Source organism: Gracilinanus agilis, chromosome 3, assembly GCF_016433145.1.
Source record: "Gracilinanus agilis isolate LMUSP501 chromosome 3, AgileGrace, whole genome shotgun sequence".
NCBI lineage: Eukaryota > Metazoa > Chordata > Mammalia > Didelphimorphia > Didelphidae > Gracilinanus > Gracilinanus agilis.
Genome location: NC_058132.1, coordinates 71164819 through 71181760, shown reverse-complemented (window position 1 = coordinate 71181760; position 16942 = coordinate 71164819). Strand labels below are relative to the sequence as shown.

Below are 16942 nucleotides of genomic sequence, written 5' to 3'. Positions count from 1 at the left end.
GTGTCCAGCATCTTGCAGGGTCTTGGCTGCTATCAACCCAGACATCCCAGCTCCCACCACCACAATATGTTTTCGAATGGCAGAGTTTCCAAGCCCCTCCTGAGCAATTTTCAGAATGGCTTCATACTCAGGATCCTGGAAGCACTTGGCAAGAAGATCAGAGTAGCCATGGCAATTGGTAATGGTCAGCAGGAAGGCCAAGGTCAGGATACCTGTGGACAGAGAATTCATGGTCTGAAGATGTAGGAAGGGGGATGGAGAAAGAGGACTGGCCGGGTTCAGAGCATTTCCTTCCCCCAACCTAGTGTTCCCTGGGCTAGGTTTTTTGTTCTTTTCATTGAGACCAAAGTGAAATGGAAAGAATTCTTGACTTGGAGACAAGAAGGACTTGGATTTGAATACTGATGGCCCATTAGATAGAGCACCAGGCTTGGAGTCAGGAAGATTTGAGTTCAAATCCAGCTCCAGATACTTACTAATTGAGTGATCCTAGGCAAGTCAATTAACCTTGTTTGCCTCAGTCTTCTCATCTGTAAAATGAGCTGGAGAAGGAAATGGCAAGCCATTCCAGTATCTTTGCCAAGAAAATTCCAAATAGGGTCACAAAGAATCAGAAATGACTGAAATGACCAAACACATCTAAATCTCAGTTTTCCTATCTATAGAATGGGGATTATAACTGAAATTGACACAGAACTTCGAAGTTTGTAAAACACTTTATGCTATTGAATTTGATCTTTACAACAATCCTGTGTGTGGGAGCTATCATTACCCCCAGTTTACAGATGAGAATACTGAGGCTAAGAGAAGCTTGGTCAGGAGTCACTCATTTAATAAGTGCCCGAGGCAGGATTTTAACTTGTCCCCATAATTCTGAGGTCAGCTCTCAGCACTATGCCACCCAGATACCTTACTGCACTAAGACTTTGGGGACCCCCTGTGTCCTGCTTTAAAGTTTATAAAGGACTTTACATGTATTTTCTCAACTTAGTCTCACAACAATCCTGTGATGTAGGAGCTATTATTAGTCCCATTTTAGAGATGAGGAAACCAAGGCTTAGAATGGTTCAGTAACTTTCCCAGAGTCACACAGCTCATAAGCATCAAAGGGAGGATTCAAACTCAGGTCTTTCTGGTCTAATATTCTATCCACTGCCCCCACAAGATTTAATTCCTACTTTACAGGACCATTATGAGGATCAAATCATTGAACATTCATGTCAGCTATGATGATTAATTCAAGTCAATAAAGCATGTAATAAGTCCAGAGCATTCTTTGAACCAAGTGCTCCCCATCTCTGCAATGTCTCGAGCCCTTTTATGAGTCTTTGCTGTATAGGTGTGAGGATGTGTTTATATTTATTAAAGCACGTGTCCCATATGGAGGCACACACACATACGTGACATCCCCAGCTACATTCACACAGATGGGCACATATGGAGATCTCCGTAGACCAGACACTCCATAGACTCAGACACTCATGGCATCAACTGAGACACACATATTCAGAGATGTTCATACACGTGCAGACACACAATCCTCCTACATAAACACATCCACAGATACACTTCCATACAGATATATTCCAATATGTTCATAGACCTATTTATACAGCTCCACATGCAGAAACAAATATGAGCAGTGACCCAGACACCAACTTGGAGGCACAAACAGACCAAATCCCCTAAATGGGTTCAAATCTGATATCAGATACTACCTAGCTGTGTGACCCTGGACAAGTCACTCAACCTCCATTGCCTAGCCCTTACCATTCTTCTGCCTTGGAACCCATACACAGAATTGATTCTAAGACAGGAGGTGAGGATTTTTTTTGGAGAACAACTTTTAAAAAACCCCAAAAAACAAAGAGAAAAGAAAACAAAAATGTGTACATTCATTTCCATAGAGGCATGCCCATGGGGTGCCCTCCCCTTAGGCTCCATCTGACAAGCCTGATTGAGTCATCTCCTCAATATCTCTATGACTATGACTCAATGACTCTAAGAGACTTCTATGTCTCTAGAGCTCAGGTATAGTGACCTGATGTAACTTAAGACCCCGAAGCCTTGCCAAATACATTACCAACCTTTCCCTGCATCCAGTAGCTGAACTTTTTTTTTAAAAATCTTTGCCTTCTCTCTTAAAATTGGTTCCAAGGCAGAAGAGCAATAAAGGCAAGCAATTAGGGTAAGTGACTTGCCCAGGGTCACACAGCTAGGAAGCTTCTGCTGCCAGATTTGAACCTAGGACCTCCCATCTCCAGGCTGATGCTCTGATGCTCTGATGCCCTAAGTCACCTAGCTGCCCCCAGGGGAGTTGAACTTTGATGTCTTTTCTATCCCAAATAAAGGCTAACCTTGTTGAGATCAGGATTGTCTTTTTTTTTTCCTATTCCTATATAACATGGTGTGTTTGTCACACAGTCAGTGCTTCTTAAATGTATATGAATGAATGAATGAATGAATATATGCATTCACCTGAATTGAGATGTTCATTCATTCATTCATTCAGGCACACTCTCAAATAGATCCCCACACAGTGCTGACAGACTCATACAGATGGATAAATAGAGGTACAAATCCACTCACAAGATACCCACAAAGCTGGTCCCAGGGGTTTAGGGGAATCCAGCTCCCAACAATGAACACAGTTCCTGGGGCCACCCCTGCAAAGCTTGGGCCAGAGACCCTGAGGCTTGTAGGAAGGGTACCTCTTGGTCTTCACAAATCTCTGATGGAATCAGAAAATGGTTTTCCCTCAGGCTGCTGGACTGGGACCTGGGCAATATTATTTTTGCTAATCCTCATGTGGGGCTGGGTTCCAGCCTTGGTTCAGACTTGGACTCACTGTTCTGTTCTCTGTGCCTCAGTTTCCCCATCTCTACAATGAATGTAGGATTCTATTGATATTCACTTTTCTCCCTCCAGGAAATAAGTAACATCTAATAAGTCAAGTGTAACTCTCACAATCAATGATAATTACCTATTGATTCTTAAGTCTCCTGCCTGGGGAAACAAACGTGAGGTTATGTCATTTCTCCAGGGTCATCTAACCTGCTAGGGAAGGAGCAAGGAAGGAGATCTGGCTTCTAGCCCTGAGCATTGTTAGAGATAATTTACATTGCCATGTTTCACCTGTTTCACAGGAGGTGAATCTGAAGCCTATAGCCTTAAAGGGAATACATTTTAATGGGCTACCCACTGAGGAAGGGGCAGGAAACTAAGGTGTCACGCTTCCTATCCAGAGAGAGAAACTCCAAAGAAGGAAATTAAGAAAAGGAGGTCATGCATCTTTGGGGATATCTAGCCCCCATCTGTCATTTAACCATCTTTGAGAAGGCAGAATATCAGAGCTAGAAGGGACATTACAGTTTAGATAGTCTGACTCTTTCCTTTTATAGGTGGGGAAACTGAGACCTAGAAAGTGGAAAGGTCTTGCCCACTTTCAGAGTGGTTCAGCAACAGAGACAGGACTAGGTCCCAGGGCTCAGTTCATTGTACCACACCACCTTCTTTATTGTCCATAGCTCCATCCTCATCATTCTGACCTTATCCCTAAGTTCTATGCCCTATGACCTCCATGTTCTACCTAGAACCACCCCAGCCCACCATTTCCTATGACTTTGTCTCCATTTCCCATAGCCTTGGACCCTTTCTGATTCCCTGTAGGCCCCTTTTCTTGATTCCATTTCCTATAGCTCTATTGCCATCCCTTAAGACCCCCAAACTCAAATCCATCCCCTATCTAAAATGTCTATCTTTTTGATCCATTCAAGAGGACTCCTTGCCCCACAATGTTCTGATCCATCACCTCATATCCCCTAGCTCTGTCCCCTTCAGCCCCTGGTGGTCCCATTCTTTGACAATAACCCCTCCCCAAAGACCAATTCTCTGCCACTCCATCTGAGCCATCACTCACCCCACATCTTCATGGCACTTTGGGCATTCCAGATTGTGAGCTTCAGCAGCCTGGGTTCTTATGGGGATGAAGTCCCACCTCAGCCCCCTAGCCCGCCCATTGGTGTCTCAGCCAACCAGTCCTCAGGTCTTACTCACCAAGGATCTCTAGAGCTCCATTGGTCCCAGCCAACCAGCTCCACCCTCTCTTCAACCCCCAGGGCTCTGCTGACTGACAGATGGGGTTGCCCCACTTGATTCATTTACATCTCAGTTTCCTCTTTCTAGTCAATCAGCAACCTAGGAACGTGCCTGACTCCTAGTGGGAAGTGTGTCCCTGTCTCCTTCTTCCTTCTAGGCCCTGGGGTGACTGTCCTATAGAGGGCCCCAAGAGCCTCTGGGGCATGAAATAGGGCAGCCCAGAGCCTATTCCCAGAAGAAGCTGAAGTAGATGTGTTTTGGATCCAATGGGTTTGGGCAGAGCCAGGATAAAAAACCTCAGAGAAGGTCTCTCTCCTTAAAGATACCATTATTTCCTTTTGCCCATCCTACCTCCCTTATCTGTTGTTCATAGCTCTGCCCAGAGTGATTGTTGCTTTTGCTTGGGATCTTCCAGAGGGGAGAAGGGCAATCTCCTTTTCCCTCTCAGCTAATCTTGGGGTCCTTCTCCCAGCCCTAACATAGCCCATGTACATGCTCTTCCTCCATTTGGAGCCTGCTCAGGGTGGGCAAGTAGGTGACTTTTCCCCCTTCCTCCTGTACCCTAAGAGTTCCCCTATGGCACTCATTCTGTTAGGTTACCTGGGCATGAGGCCAGCCCAGACCTGAGCCAAAGATCAACCCTTTTTAATCACTCCCAATTGAGGCCCAAGGACAGGGAACTATTAGAGGACTTGAAAAGGATGTGGGCATAGAGGTGAGCAGGGAGGAGCAAGAATCAAGCCCATACGTGGGCAGCAGGAGGTGGGGAGTGGGCACAGAAGTGAAAGAGGGCATAGAACATAAGCAGCAGTGCCAGAAGAAGACAAGTGCCATGTAAAAGAGAGCAGGTAGGAGCAATAAGAAGAATGAATGGTCAGCGGGGGCCAGGGATCAGGGTTCAAGAACTTAAACACCATTCCTTATAGGTAACAGGTACCCTGTACCTATTTGTGGAACAAGTGATAACAGAAATGACTGTCGGTCCTGTTCTCTTACCCACACCCAGAAAGATGCATTTACCACCTCCTTAACTGGCTTCCTGTAAGACCAGCGTCAGCCCCAAGAAGGGGCTTCCTAGAGGGGTCAGTAGTATTTGTTCTCATGCTTCTCACGGCTAGACGGGTCTACTTGTTAGGAAGTCATTCCTTGGAACCTGGCTCTCATGGGTACGAGTTGGGCTTTCTAGGACCAAGCTGAACAAAGCAACGTCACTGATGTCTTCCATTCAAAAGCCTTTGAGCTAGATAAACCAGAGGGTCTCATTCTCTTCCAGAGTAGGGAAGAGAGACCTGGACAGAAATGTGGGAGATATGGATGGGTTCTAATCCTGCCTCTCTCATTATGAAACCCTATCAGTATTGAACAGATCACTTCCCCTTTTGGTAAACTCCCTTCTTGAAGCTATTATTTTGGTTTTTATATTTATATCCCCAGCACCTAACATAATGCCTAGCATGTAGTAAGTACAAAGGTAATGAATAAATATTTATTTGTTGCTTGGACCAGAGGCCAGTTGGTCCAGACTATACCTGAACAAGAATTTTCTCTACAGCATAACCAACAAGTGGCCCTCCAGTCTCAGTGATGGGAAATATATTACTTTTTTGTTTTTTTAAACCCTTACCTTCTGTCTCAGAATCGATACTGAATATTGGTTCCAAGGCTGAAGAGTGGGAAGGGCTAGGTAATTTGAGTTAAGTGACTTGTCCAGGGTCACAAAGGTAGGAAGTGTCTGAGGCCAGATTTGAACCCAGGATCTCCCATCTCCAGGCCTGGAAATCTACTTCAAGTAGGTCATTCTTCTTTGGCATAGCTCTAATTGTAGGAAGATACATAGTGTAGCGAGAAATTGCTGGGAGGATTTGGATTCATATCTTGCCTTTGACACAATAGCTCCATGCCCTTAGACTCAGTATCCCTGGAGCTTCACTCCCCTCTTCCATAAAATGAAGGGTCTAGACTAGATGGCCTCTTCCTGATCTCAAGCCTAATATGTGCCTTTTTGCAGCTTCCATTCACTGCTTTTAGTTTTGTCTTCCAGGGCCAAGCAGAAGAAGCCTAGACATTCTTCTACATAACTTTCGATTCTTGGACATAGCTATTAGGTCCAATGTCTCTTCCTCCTTTGCCTCCCTAAAATCTTTGCTTCTCCAGGATATCCATCCCCAGCGCCTTGAGTTTTCCCTCATGTAAAATGAACTACATGTGCACCATCATCATCATCATTGCTAGCATTTATACAGCACCTTAAGGATCACAAAGCACTTTAGAATTATTATGCCACTTTATCCTCTGGGAAGCTACCATTATTCCCATTTCATAGATGGAGAAACTGAGCCAAGAAGGGTTGTGACATCCATTTTATCCTCATATTTTATCTCATTTTATCCTCATATTTTAGGCTCAGAGAAGGTATCATTATCCTCATTTCACAGATGAAGATACTGAGGCAGACAGGGCTGAATGACTTGTCTGCTCCTCTCAGCTCTAGTTCTGGGTTTCTGCAAGTTTTAGTTCTTCCAAGGTGGTATGATGGCCTGTGGGCTGGGAACTCTGAAAGTCATTTCCCACTGCTGAGTCAGTCTCCTCCAGGGACTGCTGATGGCTGGTAGGGCTCAGACCATTGTGAACTTCCTTGTGCTGGGGTCCAGGACCTCACCTCAAGCCTGGATGGAGGCTCCAGGACTCTTGGTCCACACCAGCCAGGCACTGGGGTCTGCCTCGCACCTGGAGCTTGGGGTCTCACTGCAGGCTTATGCTTGGCCTTGGGACTTCAAGGGATAGGTGTGAGGTGCTCTGCTGTTGATTTAGGCAGGGTCTTGGGGTCTTGAAGCTGTCTTGGTGCCAGATTCAGAACCTGGAGCAGTAGTGGGGGATGTAGGAGCTTGCTGTTGGCTTGCTCTGGTACTCCTTGATGCAGCCTTGCTTCTGGCTGTGTTCCCATCTCACCCCTGCAAAAGAGACCCTCTCTGCCTACCTTCCAAGTTGTTTTCTGCAGGAAAGTTGCTTCACTTCATCTCCTTGTTGGTTCTGCCACACCAGTCTTCATTTTGAAGTTTTATTTTAAGGTTAGTTGGAGAGGATTTTCAGAGAGGGTTTGGGCTTTCTCTGTTTCTGCTCTGCCATCTTGGTTCCACCTCTAGGGCCACATAGCCAGTAGGTGTTTGAGGATAGTCTTCCTGACTTCTGGTCCAGGGCTTGGTCCAAAGTGTCACCTACCTGCTTTTAACAGCCTCATTGGACAATGTCCAGTTCATCAAAGCCTTTCCAAAAACGAAGTGTTAAGGTCAGAACAGACTATTCTAGATGCAATCTGATAATCAATCAGCAGATGTCAAGAATCACCTGCCTGGGTGCTTGACCCCTCCTAATGCAGCCCAAAGTCACATTACCTTTTTATCAGCTGTTCTATCACATTGTTGATTCATTCTGAGCTTGCAGTCTGTTAAACTTCCATATTTTTTCTTTTTAACTCTTACTTTCTGTCTTAGAATCTGTCTTAGAACTGTGTATTAGTTCCAAGGCAGAAGAGCAATAAGGGCTAGGCAATGGGAGTTAAGTGACTTGCACAGAGTAACACAGCTAAGAAGTGTCTTGAGTCAAACTTGAACCCAAGACTTCCCATATCTAGACCTGGCTCTCAATCCACTGACCCACCAAGCTGCCCCCTCTCATATCTTTTTTTTTTTTTTTTTTAGATTTAAAAATTTAATTTTTTTAGAAAAATTTTCCATGGTTTTTACTTTCCCCTTAACCCCCTTTCACCACCACCCCCATATCCAAAGCACATTTCCACTGGTTTTAACATGTGTGATCAGTCAAGACTTATTTACATATTATTGATAGTTGCATTGGTGTGGTCTCTCATATCTTTTTAAGAAAAAGTTGTTGCCTAAATATACTTCCCCACATCTTATTCTTGGACAGGTGATTATTTGAACCAATATGTAAGATGAGCCATTTATGCCTATAAAATTTTAGCTTATTAGCTCAAGATCTTTTTATATTATGACTCTGTCCTCCAATAGGTCAGCTGTCTCCCCACAACCCTAAGCATTATACATTTTGTGAATTTCATAAAAGATATCATCTGTGCCTTTACTTAAGTCATGGTCTCTAAAATGTTAAGCAAGGGTAGCGGGGACTACTTGAGATCTCCCTCCAAAGTGACATTGGACCATTAATGCCTATAGTCTTTGGATCTGTCCATTCAACCAGATTCAAAACCACCTTACCAGTTCTGCTGCCTTTCCCACCACAAGAATAGCCTAAGAGATTTTTATTAAAATTTATTTTATTTATGTTAATTCTCTAATCTACAAACCTAGTAACCCTGTAACCTAATAACTGTTTCCTTTTCTAGATGTTTACTGATCACCCTCTTAATAATACATTCTAGAATTTTTCCAGGAATCCAAGTCAAACTTACTTCCTTCATTGATAAAATGGGGTTGGGGAAGAGAGGTTGGGCTGGATGATGTTTAAGATTTCTTACCAGTTCTAACATTCTATGATTCTTTGAAGGACCATAGTTAATCCCTTCAGTCATTGGTTATCTGTTATTATTTCATACAGAGGAGGATGGAAAAAGGCAAGATTTCAGTTACTCATGTGCGAGGTACTGTTTGAACAACATTTCTGGGAGGTAGGTGCTATTATTATCCCCATTTTACAGTTGAGGAAACTGAGGCAGGCAGAGACTGTGACATATACAGTGTCACACAGATTGGAAGTGTCTGATTCCAGATTAAAATTTAGTTCTTTCTGACTCTAGGTCTAGTGTTCCTTCTACTATCTGCAAGGGGCCTTCTATGTAGTATATGATAATAAATATTTGATGAATTCCAGTTCCAATCCATTCTGGTCACCCTCCTTTAGTTACTATTTGATCTTGTCGATATCTTTCCTAACATGTGATGCCCAGACTTGGTTTTCATATTCTAGACATAGGGCTATTTGAGACAGCGCTCTTCTCACAATGAAGTCAAGGACTGCATTAGAATTTTTTGACTGCTCTGTAACATTGTAGACTCATATTGCACTTGCAGTCCATCAGAAAATTAATCTTTTTTCACATGAACTATTATCTAGCTATAACTCTTCCATCTTATACTTGCACAATTAATTACATTTTTGAATTCAATTCATTTAGGGTTTAATATCTTCCTCCTGAATTGATTTGGACCCATTGTTCAAGCAGTGATATATACTGTACTGGATATTTGTGTAATTTGTTATTCAAACTAATTATTAATCAATAGAAGAGGGTCAAGGACAAAGTCCTAGGAATACCGTTGTAGAAACTAATTTAATTCAACCATATCCCTGATAGCAATAGTGTTCTCTCTTTCTTTTCTTGGTTAAATTTCTTAAGAAAGCCATCTACACCCAGAATCTCCACTTTTGCTCCCTTTACTTGCTTCTAAAGCCTCTGCCATATGTCTTCCTACCTTATTTTTCAACTGAAACTGCTCCCTCTAAAATTACCTGTGAACTCATAGTTGTCAAATCTAATAGAATGAAAGACAGGCTTGGCCAGTGAGAGTCCAGTCCTTATTAACATGTTTAGCATGGTCTGCCAATGTAACTCCCATGTGGACCTGTGCTCAGCTACTGTTTCTGCTTTCCATGTGAATAATTTTTGAATAGCTTCTGAGTCAAAATCAGTATTCTTACAAAAGGCACTAATTAGATAATCTCATTTCTCTACTTCCTGGCCACATTAGAATAAGCACCATTGTGAGTCTCTGGGTGGGGAAAGAGGCCTCAGGCCATTATCTCCCCACCCAAGCTACTGACACATGGTTATGTATATGGTTTATTCTTTCCTGCTATGAAGTGGACTATTGGAGATTGTGCGGATTAGACTAAACCTTGTGAGATACAACAGGTCAGAAGTTCAGTGAAAGTGGCATCCATACTATCAAAATCAACCTATGGAACCCAACCTAGTACTAAATCTGACCTAGCAGCCTAAGAAACTTTTCTGGAACAATTTCATGCATCAACTCAACACTTGGAAGTGAACTTGGAACCACTTAGAAAATGAACTCAGTCTATGAGGGACCAAGTTCATAGAGAAGAATGTGTCCCACTTTGGAGGAATGATCTATACTTCTGTTCTTATTATTGGCCAGTTAGAAGACACAGTGGAAAGATCCCTGGGTCTGGAGTCAGCAAATATTGGAATAAAATTCCTTGTAAATTTACTAGTAGTGTGACCCTGGGGCAGTCATTCAACCTCTGCTCAGTTCTTTAACTGTAAAATGAGGAAAATAATCGCAGCTACCTAATGGAGTTGTATTGTAATTATTCATAATTACAATAAAGTAAATAAAGTAAAAATTACAATAAAGTAAAAAAAACTATTGTAAAGTTGTAAAGATCAAATGAGGTCTCTATAAAACCCTTAGCACAGTGCCTAACCATAGTATAGGCACTTAATAAATGTTTGTTCTTTCCTCATATCTTTGCAGTAAATATCCCTTTGTAAAAGCTAATTGATGTTAATTGGTTAAATGGTTTTGGGGTGCTAATCACTGGAGATTTATCTAAAATATAATGGAGATACTAACTGCAGCTGGAAACTGGTATTGTAGAGAACACATCTGAATGGGGGCTTGAGTGGATAACATTAGGGAAAAACATCCCAACTTCTCAAGGGCTACCCAAAGAATCCTTAAGATGAGGTGTACGTGGACCTTCCTCTAAGGAATGCAACTCATCAGTGCATGCCAGATTTTGGATAAGGACCTTTGGAGTTCCTAAAGGCGTAAAAATTTAAAAAACATCTATGTCTCTTCTATATCCTCATCCTTCTTGAACCCTTTGCAGTCTTTGACATGGTCAGTCTCCATCTCTGGGAGAGTATTTCCTCCACAGGAATTTTTTTTTTTTTGGTGACATTATGTTCTCTGGGTTCTCCTTGTGTCTGTCCTCCTCTCACAGCCTTGATTCCCTGGCTTCCTTCAAGCCTCAATTAAAATCCATCTTTTACAGGAAGCTTTCTCCAATTCCTCTTAACTCTAATACCTTCCTTTTATTACTTAGTTACCATTATCCTGTGTACAGTTTATTTGTTTGCTTATTCTCTCCCTCATTAAATCATGAGTTCCTCCAGGCCAGTGTCTGTCTTTAATCTTTCTTTGTATCCCTGGCACTTAATATAGTACCTGGCCTATTTTGTTGTTGTTCAGTCATTTCAGTTGTGCTCAACTCTTCTTGACTCCATTCGGGCTTTTCTTGGGAAAGATACTAGAGTGGTTTGCCATTTCCTTCTCCAGCTTCATTTTATAGATGAGGAAACTGAGGAAAACAGGGTTAAGTGACTTCTCCAGGGTCACACAGCTAGTAAGTATATGAGGCCAGATTTTAACTCGGGAAGAATTCTATCCACTGTGTCTTGCTTGCCATATAACAGACAATTAATAAATGTTTCCTCTCAGAGGAGCTCCTCTCGTTCTCCTTTGCTAGAACTTCATCTAGATCATGCTACTAGTAGTAAGTGTCTCCCAAGGCTCTGACCTGGACTCTTTTTTTCTTTCCCTTCTATATTGCCTCATTTGATGATTTCATCAGCTCTCATGGGTTGAATTATGGTTTCTATGCAGATGATTCCCAGATTTATATATCCATTCATAATTACTCTCTTGAGTTCCATTCTTCTCCCCCCCCCCACTGAAACCCTTGCCTTCCATCCTAGAATCAATAATGTGTGTTAGTTCCAAGGCAAAAGAGAAGTAAGGGCTAGGTATTGGGGGTTAAGGGACTTGCCTACAGTCCCACAGCTAGGAAGTGTCTGAGGACAGATTTGAACCCAAGACTTCTCATCTCTAGGTCTGGCTCTCAATCTATTGAGCCACATAGCTGCTTCTCTGAGCTTTATTTTTTAAAATTTAATTTAATTTAATTTAAAAAACTTTTATTTTGAATATTTTCCCATAGTTGCATGTTTCATGTTCTTTCCCTCTCCCCAAGCCCCCTTAACTCCACTTATCCAACACATAATTCCACTGAGTTTTACATGTATCATTGATTAAGACCCAATTCCATATTATTGATAATTGGACTAGAGCTGTGGTTCCCAAACTTTTATGACCTACAGCCCCCTTTCCAGAAAAAATATTACTTAGCCCCCTGGAAATTAATTTTTAAAAAATTTTCATAGCAATTAATAGGAAAGATAAATGCACCTGTGGCCATCACTGCTCCCCTGGATTGCTGCAGCACCCACCAGAGGGCGGTGGCGCCCACTTTGGGAATTACTAGACTAGAGTTATCATTTAGTGTCTACATCCCCAATAATATCCCCGTCAGCCCATATGTCCAAGCAGTTGTTTTTCCTCTGTGTTTCTCCTCCCACAGTTCTTCCTCTGAATGTGGCTAGTTTTCTTTCCCTCAGCCTTGCTCTGGATTCTTTCTGAGCTTCATTTTTAAATAACCACCTGCCTTTTGGGCATCTTAAACTGCATGTCCTATGGGAGTCTCAAAACTGAATATATCTAAAATGGAAATCATTATCTTTCATCTGAAGTGTTAAGGGTAACACCATCTTTCTTGGTTTCCCAGGCTCACCATCTTAATGTTATCTTCAAATCCTTACTTGAACTCACTCCACATATCAATCCATTACCAAATTTTGTGCTTTTCTTTTAATCTTCAAAATATTTCTTATTTATATCATCTTCTCGGGGCACCATCACCCTATTTGGGGCTCTTACCATTTCTAGCTCTTACCACTTCTAAACAAGGCTATTTCCTCATGTCTCTCCCTACTCCAACGTGTCCTCCACTCAGCCACCAGACTTCATAAAGTCTGACCATGCCAGTTCCCCATTCAATCCATTTGGGGGGCTCTTTTGTTACTACTAGGCTGATATAAAATCCTTTGTCTGGCCTTAAAAATTCTTTACAACTTTATCTCTTGCTACCTTTCTGGTCTTCTGCCACTCCATTCTTCTTCGATATTCTATGACCCAACAACCCTAGTCTTTTTGCTATTCCTCACTCTTGACACTCCATCTTTTGACTTCTTGTCTCTTTTTTGCACTGACTGTCCTCAATGCCAGTAATGTTCTTTCTCTTCACCTCCTACTCTTAGCTTCCTTAGTTTATTTTAAGATTTGTCTTAAAACCGACCATCTTTGAGAAGCCTTTCTGGTCTCCTTTCTCTTTTCCCACTACCTTTCCTGCTGCTACCTTCCCTCTGAGATTCCCTCCCATTAATAATTTATTTATTTATTCATTACCAATTACATGTAATAACTAATTTCCACATACTTTTTCCAAAGTTATATGATCCAAATTGTCTCCCTTCCCCCTTCTCTGAGCTGGCAAGCAATTTATCTGGGTTATACACATGTAATCATGCACAACATATGTCCATATTGTTCATTTTTTCAAATGAATAATAATACAAAACTCAAATCCTAAAACAAAACCCCCAAATAAACAAGTGAAAAAGTGTGTGCTTCCATCTGCATCCAACTCTAATAGTTCTTTCTATGGAGGTGGATAATAGCATCATTGGTCATAAGTCCCTTAGAATTGTCCTGGATCATTATATTGCTGAGAGTAGCTGAGTCTATCACGGTTGATTACCCTCCATTTATACCGTATGCATCTTGCATGTATATAGTTATTGACATGTTGTCTCCCCTATTAGAATGTGTGCTCCTTGAGGGCAGGGGCTTATTTTTGCCTTTCTTTGCCTCATCAATGCTTAGCACAGTGTCTGGTGTGTAGCAAGCCTTTTATTAACATTTATGACTAACTGGAAAATATTAGTTGTATGTGTCCATTGGGTCTGCTTGCAATAGTTAGGTTGTGATTATTCTTCAAATCAGAGGTGTCTAGTCATTGACTCAGTTTGAGCCATTTTTGCATATGAACCTTTTTATAGGAAGATATTGCCAAAGCCTTCTTCTCCACCAATGAGTGACCCTGAGTCACTTCAGAGTCAGCATGAGTGATCATCCCAGTTAGCTGAATCCTAGGAGAGTTTCTATGTCCAGAAAACTGAAGTTTCTGAGTCTTATCACTTATCATTTGGAGCTTTTAATATACCTCAGTCTTTTTAGTGGGTCAGTCTTGTTTCCCCATTGGGAATTGGGATTTTCCAAAGGTCTGGCAGTGAGGTCTATACTCTAGCCCAGTGATTCCCAAAGTGGGCTCCACTGCCCCCTGGTGGGTGCTGCAGCAATCCAGGGGAGAGCGGTGTTGGCCACAGGTGCATTTGGGGGCAGTGAATAGTTTAGGTCAATAAATAGTTTCATAATTTCAAAGTTCAATGTTTCTAATTTACACCTTTCTTTGCTATATTTTATGAAAAAGGTAGAAACATTAATACATATATCTTTCCTGTTAACTGCTATTAAAATGAAAAAAAAAACTAATTTCTAGGGGGCACTAAGTAATATTTTTTCCAGAAAGGGGGCAGTAGGCCAAAAAAGTTTGGGAACCACTGCTCTAGCCCTTTGAAACTGGTGCAGAATCAGACTGGCATCAACCCCAGAGAGGGCTATGGCCAGCTGCTTTTTTGGGACAAGAACCGACTTGGGTGTAGTCAGGTCCTAAAGGAATCCAAGGAGCAGAGAGAAGATTAGAGTTGGTGCTGAAGACTTTGATAATTCTCTTACTTTGCTCTATTGTTCTTTTAAACTCTTGCCTACTTTTCTGAAATAATTCAGAAACAGTAAAACCTCTTAAAGGAAGAAGGAAAATCTCTGAGTTCAAGCCCTACCTCTGACACACTGGCTAAGTGACCCTTGTCACTTAACCCTCCAAGGACCCAGGAAACTTTTGAGAATCATAATTTGAAGATAAGGTGAAATTTTGTATTGGTAGTGGAAGTCTTTCCCCAAAAGCTCCCTACATGAATGAAATCACAAGGCTTGGCATTCAAAGCCATTTATAACCCAGCTTCCCCTACGATTACAATCTTCTTACATCTTAACCCCATCTACACATCCTTCTAACCAGCAATATTGGCCTCCTTGATGTTCCTTGATGTGTATTTAGATCTTGATACCCTAAAACCGACAATTCCCAGAATCCCACTTTCGTCCTCACGTTATATCCTAACATTTTGGAGATAAAGTTTCTATAACCTCGCCTCTCATGCTCTTCTCCCACAAACGTGGTTGGGAAAACTTCTCTTTACCCAGGCTTTTTACTTTTGTCTTTTTATTTCCTCTACTTCAAGTGATTATTAATAGATCTTATAAAATATAATACTTGGAGTTATTGGATATTAATTTTAATCTTACATTGAACAATATCTCAGTTCTAGGCATTTTCACCGATCATTCCTCATGCCTGGAATGCTCTTCCTCATTCATCTCTGCTTCCTAGATTCCCAGGCTTCCTTCAAGTCCCACTTTTTACAGGAAGCCTTTCCCAATCTCTCTTAATTTGAGTACCTTCTTTATATTAATTATTTCCTGTGATGCTGTATATAGCTTCTTGTTGTATTTGTTTGCTTGTTGTCTCTCCATTAGATTGTGAGCTTCTAGAGGGCAGGACCACCATCTTTTGCTTCTCTTTGTATCTCCAGCCCTTAGCACAATGCCTGGCTCATAGTAGGAACATAACACATGCTTATTGATTCTATGGCTGAGACTGACAAAAGAAAAAAAAAGAGCTTAAGCTTCTATAAAACCTAAAAGAATGACTGTGTTGATTTATGGGTACAGAGAGAGAGGAAGAGGTGTCAACCAATGACTCTCCTCCAGGTGAGAACCCCGTGAAAGGAAGCTAAAACCAAGGGAGGAGGAAGGAAAAGTGGCAGAAAAATTCAGGAGGAGCCAGGAGCCAGTTCTTGGACCTGAGGAATGGAAGGAAAAGGATAGGACAGAGCAGGTTTAGGGGACTCACAGGTTTAACCCCTTCTTAGACTCAATTCTTATCAAGTTTATAAAAATTCAGCAAAAAAGAAACATTTTTTCTTCTTCCTCTTTGCTGCTTCAAGAGATCAGAGGTCTAGTCTTGGTCCTGCCTATATGACCTCAGACAAGTCCTTTCCTCTCCCTGGACCATAGTCCCTCTTCTGTATAATGAGGGTCTTAGACTAGATAATTTTTAAGGTCCCTTCTAGTATTGTCATTCTATACGTAGCTTTGCAATTCAGTGGCATACATCTAGTTCACCTAATAATAGTATTAGCTGTTGTACATAGAGAGCTTGATGGAGGAACAATTGGACTGAATCTAATATGATGAAATTTAATAGGGATTATATTAACACTTACACTTGAGTTAAAAAAATCAACTGCATAAGTAGAGTTATAGAAGGGGAGGAGGCACATAGGTAGTTCAGTGGAGTGAGAACCAGGCCTAGAGATAGGAGGTCCTGGGTTCAAATCTGGCCTCAGATACTTCCTAGCTGGGTGACCCTGGGCAAGTCACTTGACCCCCATTGCCTACTCTTACCACTCTTCTGCCTTGGAACCAGTACACAGTAGTGATTCTAAGATGGAAGGTGAGGGTTTAAAAAAATTATTGAAGGTATGGTTTGACAACAGTTCATGTGGGGATAAAAGACCCAGACATCTGAAAGGATGGGAAAAAGTCAAATGGCAGCCAGTATCCCAAAGGTTAATGTTGCAGTATTTCAGGCTTCATTATGAAGCACTGAGTTCCAGTATGAAGGAGGTTATAATCCTGCTATCTGCCCTTATCAGACTACAACGCCTTCATCAGCATCAAGCTGCCATGTATATGATAATTTAATGCTTGCAAAGTCTTTGCATACAGCAACATGTTGCTTGGAAGAAAACCCCTGACATTGTGGGGTGATTTCTTGACATGTGAGAACTGGATTTAACTGAGGCAGAGTTGCATAAAGT

The 16942-nt window shown here is 41.7% G+C and overlaps 1 protein-coding gene across 1 annotated transcript in view; it reads right to left on the bottom strand.

Moving 5' to 3' along the window:
• LOC123238857 (L-amino-acid oxidase-like) overlaps window positions 1–3932 on the bottom strand; it is a 12655-nt gene extending 8723 nt beyond the window's left edge. The window contains exons 1-2 of the mRNA XM_044666104.1: window positions 3920–3932; window positions 1–212 (exon numbers count right to left, since the gene is read on the bottom strand). The exon at window positions 1–212 is cut by the window's left edge and continues 1 nt beyond it. Coding sequence (XP_044522039.1) covers window positions 1–212; window positions 3920–3932 — 225 coding nt within the window. The remainder of the gene's footprint in view (window positions 213–3919) is intronic.
• Window positions 3933–16942: the final 13010 nt, after the last annotated feature.